The 10,042-nt window shown below is 49.5% G+C and overlaps 2 protein-coding genes across 2 annotated transcripts; one reads left to right on the top strand and one right to left on the bottom strand.

The window, feature by feature from the left end:
* Positions 1-324: 324 nt before the first annotated feature.
* Positions 325-3,744, bottom strand: SNRNP25 (small nuclear ribonucleoprotein U11/U12 subunit 25). Its single transcript, XM_049639040.1, has 5 exons — positions 3,479-3,744; positions 2,195-2,285; positions 1,850-1,955; positions 1,224-1,298; positions 325-765 (listed from the first exon to the last, which is right to left on the bottom strand). The coding sequence occupies exons 1-5, from the start codon at positions 3,518-3,520 to the stop codon at positions 708-710; spliced, it is 372 nt and encodes a 123-aa protein (XP_049494997.1). The 5' UTR covers positions 3,521-3,744; the 3' UTR covers positions 325-707.
* Positions 3,745-3,807: 63 nt separating this feature from the next.
* Positions 3,808-8,208, top strand: POLR3K (RNA polymerase III subunit K). Its single transcript, XM_049639039.1, has 3 exons — positions 3,808-4,057; positions 5,434-5,521; positions 7,637-8,208. The coding sequence occupies exons 1-3, from the start codon at positions 3,947-3,949 to the stop codon at positions 7,762-7,764; spliced, it is 327 nt and encodes a 108-aa protein (XP_049494996.1). The 5' UTR covers positions 3,808-3,946; the 3' UTR covers positions 7,765-8,208.
* Positions 8,209-10,042: the final 1,834 nt, after the last annotated feature.

Genomic DNA, 10,042 nt, shown 5'->3' with positions numbered 1-10,042 from the left:
GAAGTCTCTCAGTCAGGTGGATGGGAGTACACTGTCCCCCTTCCTTACAGTAACTGGCAGCTGATAATGAAAGAAGAACCCATAGCTGTGTGGTCACCCCTGCCCCCCCCCCCCCCCCCCCCCCCCCCAACCAATGGGAAGCATCTCCGACCCCAATACCACCTACCCAGCCGGCAGCTCAAAGTTCAGCCCCAGGCTACCTCCCTTTCCGGAAGCCAAAGGGTGAAGGTGTTGCTATAGGTGAACCCTGTGAGCTGAGGCTGGGGGCCCCACCCGCATACTCTCGATCCCAGGCCCTTGTTTCCCCATAAGCACAAACAGAAAGCCAGCCACTCTGCCTTTATTTCCCCCTGCTTTAGAGATCACAGTAAAAGGGTCTTATGGCCAGGGGGTGGCCACAGGGCTCAGGTGAAGCGTCCTCCACCTTAGCACTCACGTGCCCTATTCTCTGCCCTTGCTTTCCCTCTGGGACTGGGCAGCACCAGTCCCTCCTGCCCCAAGTACTGTGGCTTTTTTACTTTTCAAACTAAGAAGCAAATGGATGAATCCTGTACAGAGGGCCAGGCCCATCTGCCACATGATTAGGGTGTTCCAGCTAGGTGCAGGCCACCTCAACACTCTTCTGCAAAAAGGGAACAGTTGTCGAAGGCTTCCTCCTGGGGGTGGGGAGAGCTTGGTCAGCAGCACAGTTGTCCTTGTCTGGAGGTTCATTTTTGCCTCAGCTTTTTGATGAAGGACACCTCATCCCGATTCCGGATACCGTAACTGAAAGAGGAGGGCTGTAGTGTGAGGTCTGTTTGTGACTCCTCACCAGAGACTCATGTCAGGGACCAAGAAAGGACAAATAGGAAGAGCACTGTGTCCAGGAAGGTGAGGAAGTGGCAGTGGCCATCACCCCATAGCCCACACTGTGCCAGCGGGCAGCCTTTCTCCTGCACACATGCTCTCACTGGCCTCCTCTGGCTGTGGGAAGCCCCACACTGCCACTAGTGAGCAGTGCTCACTCACACTGTGCTTATGCCTCCCATTCCGGTAGGAAGGGCCCCCAGGAAGCTCCTTGCAGGAAGGAGTCAGTCCATCCAGGGACTGTGCTGGTCTTGGTTATTCCCCGGTAAGTGATTTAAGACTCCTCCTTCCGGGGAAGAGGCCCCGGCCCTCTGGCAGGGCTTGGGGAACAAGAGGGCAACACACTAGATGCAGCTCAAAATGTGGCCCCAACTTACTCTCGAAGCTTCTTCCTGTCCTCAGTGAGCTTCTCTCCTGCAGAGGTCAGGTAGTATGTCCTCCACACATAGGACCTGCAAGATTCAGATGGGGATTCAGGTAAACCACAAGCACGGTGACTGGCCAGCTGGGATGCAGGGGCTGTGTGTGAGATGAGCTCAAGGTGCTCAGTCCTGGGGGCCCAGGGCAGGTGGCGTCTTCTTGGCCTTTCCTGCACCACGTATGCACCGGGCATGAGGCAGCTCTAAGGAAGCACTGCTCTCAACGGGCTGTGTGGGGTGGCTGGGAGCCAAACACACCTTATTAACAAAACAGGCGGCAATACCAACACACAGGCAACGAGACACCTGACCTAGTGGGAGTGAGGAGAGCACCCATGTAAAGATGGGGTGGGGCTGCCGAAAGCTGCCCCATCCGTAACCAGGGAGACCACTTCCGGCCACTGGAAATGCTATCTAGGTGAGGTGAAAGGGCATGAAAGAGCAGCTGAGGCAGGACTCCCAGGCATGGAGGCAGCCACCACGTCTCCATGCTTGGGACAGGGAGCTCAGACCCCGTTGGCACTTCGCAGCATTCAGGCAGCAGGTGCTCGTGCTGCACCAGCCCTTCCTGTGGCTCCACTTACCAGCTGATGTGCTGAATGCCTCCTTCCCGCTCCTGCCTGAGCTGCACGTATCTCTGAATGGCCTTCTTCAGGTCCAGGACCGTAGCATTCTGTACCACAACCACAGCTGCAACACAAAAGGAGAACAGCCATGGCGGGGAGCCACAGCCTCGGATGGCAGGAAAGGAACCCAGAAGCTCTGTCCAGATGGTTTTGGATGGAGATTCAGATCTGGGCAGGGTAGGCTTGTGCTTGCCCCAGTATCCTTGGACGTGGCCCTTGAGTTTCCCACTGAGCGGCCATGTTAGCATCTTGCCTGTGTGAAAACTCAGACTGCATGGTCCAAAAGGAGAAGGGAGCACTTACGCATTATTTCTCCATCCATCTTGCACACTCGGACTGTCATTGCTTGGCCATATTCTAGTGCTATTTGTGAATTGACCTCTTCTAAAGTAACCTACAAAAAGACCAAGGGTGGAAGTGGGATCCCTGCCTCTCTTTACCATCCCAAACAGCAACAAAAGAAAGCAAGCTGATAGTGTCCAAAGAGCAGTACCGTATTTTATGAAGAACAAGAAACAAAATTTCTTGCTTGTATGTTAGGGTTTTCCCCAGTTCCACCCACACGTTTGTATTTAATGTGCAAAGTGGATAGGATCTCGGGAGAAAGAGGAGTGCAGAAACAGGAGGATGAGGATCAGATCCGGGTTCTGGGGCTCGGTAGCAGGAAGAACAATGCCAGTTGAGTCTGAGAGCCCCTAATCACCAGGATTCAGGCCAGGGCCCAGGACAATGTAGACGTGAGTCGACCTTTACCTTTACCATCCTTGTTATTTTGCTCATATTGGAGTTTTATTTTTTTAACGTTTATTTATTTTTGAGACAGAGAGAGATAGAGCATGAAAGGGGGAGGGTCAGAGAGAGAGGGAGACACAGAATCTGAAACAGGCTCCAGGCTCTGAGCTGTCAGCACAGAGCCCGACGCGGGGCTCCAACCCACGAACTGTGAGATCGTGACCTGAGCTGAAGTCGGACGCTTAGCCGACTGAGCCACCCAGGCGCCCCTGGAGTTTTATGTTTTAAGTGTATTATTTTTTAGTTGTATTACAATGTTTTATCATTACCGTGTTGTGGTGTCCTGGTAAATCTTGCACACTTGACTCATGTCTACATTGTCCTGGGCCCTGGCCTGAATCCTGGTAATTAGGGGCTCTCAGACTGAACTGACATTGTTCTTCCTGCTACAAGGATTTCAAGACAGGACCGTCCTGAGGCACACTGAAGGCTGATAAGTGAAAAACCATCAATGCTGATCTGGTCTTTACGTAAAATTTCACTGTTTTGTTTATCACATACTTATTCACATGACCTTCGAGTTTTTGAAACAGTGTATTGAAAGGTCATATAGCCTGACTTTTTTTTTTTTTTTTTAATTTTGTTGTGGTTTGTTTCGACCCCTTTAAATTCTGCTCGCCAGGTGAGAGCCTCGTTCGCCCACCCAACCCCCACCTCCATCCCCGCCCCGGTTAAGACCTTCGTTTGAGCCCAGAGGCGCCTTCCCCTAGCTCCCCATCAGGGCCTCCAGAGGTCTGTCAGCGGGAGCACCGCCCGGCGGGGAACGACCCCCGGCGGCTCCCCGCCCGCGCGCACCTGGATCGGTAGATCGCATAGCAGCGGGTCCTGCACGACCATGGCGAGACCCTCCTGGAACACGTCTACCGCCTCGGAGTGTGGCAGCGCCTCCTCTTCGTCCTCATCGTCCTCGGGCGTCTCGGGCCGCACAGCCACCTCCTCCTCCGTCTGCTCCAGGGCGCCTCTCAGTCCCCAGGCACGGCCCGCGCTACCTGTTGGGGTACGCGACGGAGGCGGGGCGCGCACCCGCGGGGACAGCAGCCCAGTCGCGGGATTTGCGAGGGGCGGGGCCGCCACGAGGACCAATGAGAAGCGCGAGGCGGCCTGCCGCAGTGCTCACTGGGAACGCGAAATCGGCGTTTCCGTTGGTAGGCCGGGAGGTGGGGCGGATTCCCGAACCAATGTGAGCTGGAGACGGGCCTGGTGTCAGTGCCCCGCGGCCGGCCGCGGGGGTTGCCGGTAGCTTGCGGGACCCAGGCGGCCGCCATGCTGCTCTTCTGCCCGGGTTGCGGGAATGGGCTAATCGTGGAAGAGGGACAGCGCTGCCACCGCTTCGCCTGCAACACCTGCCCCTACGTGCACAACATCACCCGCAAGGTGGGGCCCAGAGGCCGGCGCCGAGCCGGGAGCCTCCCGTTTCCCCTCCCACCAGCCCCGAGTCCGCCTTCATGCGCCCTTGCTCTCGCAGCCACTTCCCGTCGGATGCAGATCCTGTGGTCCCTACCTTGATCCGGCTGTTTGTCCCGCCCCACTGCCGTCACCTTGGGCTCCGTCCAGTCATCTCCTGGCGTTGCAGTCCTAACCTCGCCCTCGGGCTTCAGGCCCGCGCGCGCGTTCCCTTCACTGTATTCACGGCAGCTGCCCGAGTGATCCTGTCAACGTTTAGGTCAGATCAAGTCCGTCCTGTGCTCGAAAAGTCTCAGTATCTCCCCCGCACATTCCCAGGGCCGGGTAGGCTCTGACGCCAGCACCTCCCCGCGACCTTCCAAGTCTGATGGCACGTCCTAATGTACTCTTCGTCCCCAGCAACAGCAGCCTCTTGGAGGAGCCCCCATTGCGCACGTGCTACCCGGGCTTTTGCACATGCCTTCTGCTCGGCTTACTTTTCCCCTAGATGACCATGCCACTCGTTGGTCGTGTCTTAAGTGACTGCTGCGTTTAAAACTTCAGCTCCTCCCCCCATTTTGTCCGCCTTCCCTTTTTTATTTTAATCCATCGGACTCCTTGCCTTCTAATATACTTTGTAACTTAGGTGCTTTATCACTACTAAGACATAAGGTGTAAGGAAAGCAATGATGTTTGTTTTGTACCCTGTTATGCTCTGGTGTGAACCTGGAATGTAGTGAAATAAGGCACTCTCTATTGTAAGTTGTTATTTTGCCTTGATAATAGCATCCTTATTTATTAGCACGCTTTTACTTTTTAGAAGCAGAGCCCTCCCTCCTAATGTTTGTGTATTACTCTGCCGCAGGGCTGTGTTGTGGGAGTTTAGGATCTGAAACTGGGAAGAGTGAACTCTTAGGTAACCCTGAAATTTCAAGGATGGGTGGTAAAACTTGGGAAGGAAGCCCAATGTGACCCGCTTTGAAAGCTCTCTGGCTGGGCTCCCCAGCCAAGTGGTACGCTTTGGCTTTATCGTGTTTCTCTCTTTTTGGGTTATGTAGTACCGTAGAAGTGTGAGATCCCACCTGTGCTGTTTTCCTTCCTGCTCTGGCGTGTCATCCAGTCCTCGCAGAGATTTTTTTTTCTCACCAGTGACTCTTTCTCTTCTTTTGGGGGGTATCCCAGGCCTGGATCCTCTAAATCCCAATGGCAAGTCCTGCTCTGTGAGAGTAGAAACTGTTTTCTTTTAGTAACCCTCTAGTCTGCCTTGAAGGAAGTCTGGCGAGACACTTGAGGACAGGTATGGTTTGGTGACCCAGGTTTGTAATGTTCCCTTACTTGGAGCCTGAAGACTTGCTGTTGTTTGTTAGGTAACAAATCGGAAATACCCAAAGCTGAAAGAAGTGGATGATGTGCTTGGTGGAGCAGCTGCCTGGGAGAATGTTGACTCTACTGCAGGTGAGACGGAACCTTTTCTGGTACTGAGCTGTGGAGAGAGATGAGGCTGCTGAGGCTGCTTACGGTGACACTTCCACATGGCCGAGTCAGTGATACGCTTGGAGGAAGTGAGCCTCTAAAAATAGAAAGTGTGTTCATGTTTTCCTTTAATAGTTCGTTGCTAAGACAGACAGTATAGGCCCAGACCTAGACTAGAGTCTCAGAGTGACCTCTTCATGTTTTATGACCTTGCTGGGCTCTCTTGTCCTTTCTGGGGCTGTTCCGTATTCCCTGATTATGAGAGCGTGCAGTGAGTCGATCCAACACACTCCAACACACTCCATAGCTGTGATGAGAGCAACAATGACAGGACTGGAAGAAGTCAGAGCCTAAGGGAAAAAATTCTGGTGTCGATTTTTAAAAGTTAGTGCCCGAGAGCTTTAAAGTGCTTTTTTTTTTTTCAATATATGAAATTTATTGTCAAATTGGTTTCCATACGACACCCAGTGCTCATCCCAAAAGGTGCCCTGCTCAATACCCATCACCCACCCTCCCCTCCCTCCCACCCCCCATCAACCCTCAGTTTGTTCTCAGTTTTTAAGAGTCTCTTATGCTTTGGCTCTCTTCCCCTCTAACCTCTTTTTTTTTTTCCTTTCCCTCCCCCCATGGGTTTCTGTTAAGTTTCTCAGGATCCACATAAGAGTGAAAACGTATCGTATCTGTCTTTCTCTGTATGGCTTATTTCACTTAGCATCACACTCTCCAGTTCCACCCACGTTGCTACAAAGGGCCATATTTCGTTCTTTCTCATTGCCCTGTAGTACTCCATTGTGTATATAAACCACAATTTCTTTATCCATTCATCAGTTGATGGACATTGAGGCTCTTTCCATAATTTGGCTATTGTTGAGAGTGCTGCTATAAACCTTGGGGTACAAGTGCCCCTATGCATCAGCACTCCTGTATCCCTTGGGTAAATTCCTAGCAGTGCTATTGCTGGGTCATAGGGTAGGTCTGTTTTTAATTTTGTGAGGAACCTCCACACTGTTTTCCAGAGTGGCTGCACCAATTTGCATTCCCACCAACAGTGCAAGAGGGTTCCCGTAAAGTGCTTTTTTTAAGTCTTGTTTCATATCTGATAGAGGTAAACATGGGCAAGGAAGGAAAGAGGAGAGCCCTAGACACGCCTGTACTTAGTGGAGGAAGAGCCAACTCCTGCTCAGTACCATCTTTTTTTCCCCTCTGGAAGAACATCCAAATTTGATAGGGTAAAATTAGCATTGGCAGAATTCGTCAAAAGGAGATGAATTATGTACCTAGTGTTCAAAATGGTGTTTGAGAGTGTTTGAAGGTGTTATGAAGAGTAGGGTCAGTTTCTCAAAGTGAAATAACTTTGCCTCGAGGCACTTTGCACAGGTGTGGGGGGTGTGGTGAGATCTTCATAAGAATAGCCTGAGGAACTGTTGCCAAAAGGGATCCCTAAATTGTCTTTTTTTTTTTTTTTTAAGTTTATTTATTTGTTTTGAGAGAGAGAGAGAGAGAGAGAGTGTGTGTGTGTGAATAGGGGAGGGGCAGACAGAGAAGGAGAGAGCGAATCCCAAGCAGGCTCTGTGTTGTCAGCACAGAGCCCCACACAGGGCTCAAACTCACGAACCGTGAGATCACGACCTGAAGCGCCCCTGGATCCCTAAATGTAAGGGGAAGTGGATTCATCATACGCTGGGGGCTCCCCTGGGAAGATGAGAAGCCGCTGGTGATGGAAATGCACTCAGAAGATTCTTCAGGGAGTGGACCCCATAATGCACATGGTAGCCATGAGTCAATTTTCATGTTACATTTCCAGCCAGTCTTCAGCCAGATTAGAAAAGAAAAATGGGACCCCCGGAAGGATGCAGGAGTGTTTTCCAAGTCGTAGGTATCCTCAGTTCCCTCAGTGTGAGAGCATAGGGGGAATGTTGCCACTAACTGTAGCCTTAAATCATGGTACAAGGTAGCCTAGGCAAAGGGTACCAGATGAATGCAGCGGGAGGAGGGTCTTTGCTGCCTTTCCACAACACCTACTCTTAAGCGGTGTGTTTTGGTCATTAACATCATCTTTTTTAATAATGTGAGTCACTTGTTTTTTCTTGTTGCCAGAGTCCTGCCCGAAATGCGAGCATCCTCGTGCCTATTTCATGCAGCTTCAGACCCGCTCTGCAGATGAGCCAATGACCACTTTCTACAAATGCTGCAATGCTCAGTGTGGACACCGCTGGAGGGACTAGGGCCAGGCTGGCCCAGCTGTGTCAGTGTCTGCTCACCTTGTTCTCCAGGGTAAATTCCCAGTCGGGAGTGTGAACTGGGTCCTGAGTTTTTGCTGGTGTGGCAGAAAGCTAACCCTTTTAGGGTAGCAGCCCAGGATGTCAGCTTATCTGCCAGTTAGCTTATCTGCCAGTGAGCAGGTGAGCTCATTTATGTCCAGGGAGATTTTGTTTGTGGGGGGAAGCGTATCCATAACGTAGTGTACTCTGTCTGTGGTCCTGTTGGTTTATCTTTTACATGAATTGGGTAATTGGTATTCTCTCACCACCAGCTCTCTGAGATATGTACCCTGTTTGCACAACTGATAAAAGTTTTACAATTTAGTACATTAGATGTCCCTAAGTACCTGTTAATTGCAAACTTAATCACAATCTGTTGTGAATATTTAATTAAAATGGAAAACCCAATACTGCTTTTTCAGTGTTTTAATTAAATGCCTTGAGAAGTAGACATCAAACAACTGCCATACTTAGGGCTTTCCTGGTCACAAAATTGCTCGTAACATGGATTTCAATGTATCATTTCTGTTCTTGTTTCCTAGGATTGCAGTAAATGTATTAGATAGAACGTCTTTATATTTTCTTTCATCTTTCCATTTGCAAAAGAAAAAGGACACCTCAGACTAGATGGGGACAGGATGGCAGTTTGTGGATGGATAAGTTTCTTTCTCAGGACCTCAGACTTAATTATTTTTCCAAATCTCTCTTTTTTTTTCCTTTGTTAAAGTTTATTCGTTTATTTAGAGAGAGAGAGAGAGCGAGCGAGCACACGTGCCATGAACTGGGGAGGGGCAGAGAGAGGATCCCTAGCAGGGAACCTGACTTGGGGCTCAATCTCACAAACCGTGATCATGACCTTGAGCCAAAATTAAGAGTTGGATGTTCAACTGAGTCACCCAGGCACCCCTTCCAAATCTCTTGATAATAAAGTCTCACTTGTGAAATCATGAGCTATAAATTTATGCCTCTAAGACAGATTTATACTTTTTTTGAGAGTTGGTATCTTTCCCAGAAGTGATTAAGCTTTAAGTTTGACATGATGGTTTTCTTTTTGCCATGACACATAGGCCAGGTCCTGAGCCCATCGTCTCTGGTTAGATTCTAAAACAGCTTGTTCTGGTTGTACCAATGTGAGTTTATAACGTGGGTGGTACCTTTAGTGTCTCCTACGTATGCCATCAGTTTTATTTCCTCAGATCTTCTCTGTGTGTTTGCTGTCGGGTCAGTGGTGAATATCGTGTGCTCTGATGTTAGCCTGCGTGTCCGCTTAGCTGGGAGACCTCAGTCAAATCGCTGAACCTCTGCCTTTATTTTGTCATGTGCAAAATGGTGGTAATGATTGTCAATTTCAGGGGTTTACAGACTCTTTCTGTAAAGGGCCAGATAGTAAATACACTTTATGGGGCAAGAATCAAAATCTAGGAAAAGAAACTTCCGTAACTTTTTTATAGACTAAATTCAAAATGTAACCGTAGTAATTGTGTACAGCATTTTATGATGGTGGTCTACTGCTGAAAAGAATGGGTATCATTTTGCTTGACTGGGGTTCAAAGGTAGCGTTTCTTGTCATCAAAGTAGATTACAAATATGCATCTGGTAAAGCTGGTTAAGTGCCTGAGAGCAAATGAAGTTAACTGTTGATGTTACCAGTAGATTGAATAGAGTCAATACTGATGAGAGACACAGTTTCCACAAAGGATTTGCCGTATTACGTTTTAGCAGGTTCTAATCCGTGTTCTACTGAATTAGTGTTTTCTCAACTTTGAAAATATTCGTGTTTGCAGTTGTTGGGCTGTTCCACAGACCATGCATACAGGCTAATTCTTCAGTTGCTTCTCAGCTCTGTGCTGAGGCATTGACTCATGGAAGAAACAGTTGAGCAGAATCAGTAACATCTGTGGATTCATCATGATTCAAGGAAAATTACTTCAAATCATTTTCCTCATTAAAAAAATTTTTTTTAAGTTTATTGATTTTGAGAGACAGCGTGCGAGCGGGAGAGGGGCAGAGAGGGAGGGAGGGAGAGAATCCCAAGCAGGCCCCGTGCTGCCAGTGTCAGGCCCGACGTGGGGCTTGATCTCATGATGGTGAGATCCTGACCCAAGCCAAGATCAAAAGTCCGATGTTTAACTGACTGAGCTAACTTGCTGCCCCTCATTTGCCTCATTTTTGTTTGACTATTGCTGTTGCTTTCATTGTCCTTAGGTTTTAGAACAGCTGTTTTCCAAAACGCCTATAGTCT

This window comes from Panthera uncia, chromosome E3, assembly GCF_023721935.1.
Source record: "Panthera uncia isolate 11264 chromosome E3, Puncia_PCG_1.0, whole genome shotgun sequence".
NCBI classification, from domain to species: domain Eukaryota; kingdom Metazoa; phylum Chordata; class Mammalia; order Carnivora; family Felidae; genus Panthera; species Panthera uncia.
The sequence above is the reverse complement of the archived record's forward strand: the minus strand, read 5'-3'. Positions and strand labels throughout refer to the sequence as shown.

What these genes read in the sequence shown, in the direction of transcription:
- SNRNP25 (XM_049639040.1), bottom strand. Translation starts at nt 3,520, where the DNA reads ATGGTCGTGCAGGACCCGCTGCTATGCGATCTACCGATCCAG. An exon ending in GATGGATGGAGAAATAATGC is followed by an intron (nt 1,956 to 2,194) that starts GTAAGTGCTCCC and finishes TTTGTGTTGCAG; the next exon opens with CTGTGGTTGTGGTACAGAAT. An exon ending in GGCATTCAGCACATCAGCTG is followed by an intron (nt 1,299 to 1,849) that starts GTAAGTGGAGCC and finishes TGAATCTTGCAG; the next exon opens with GTCCTATGTGTGGAGGACAT.
- POLR3K (XM_049639039.1), top strand. Translation starts at nt 3,947, where the DNA reads ATGCTGCTCTTCTGCCCGGGTTGCGGGAATGGGCTAATCGTGGAAGAG. An exon ending in TGCACAACATCACCCGCAAG is followed by an intron (nt 4,058 to 5,433) that starts GTGGGGCCCAGA and finishes GTTGTTTGTTAG; the next exon opens with GTAACAAATCGGAAATACCC. An exon ending in GAATGTTGACTCTACTGCAG is followed by an intron (nt 5,522 to 7,636) that starts GTGAGACGGAAC and finishes TCTTGTTGCCAG; the next exon opens with AGTCCTGCCCGAAATGCGAG.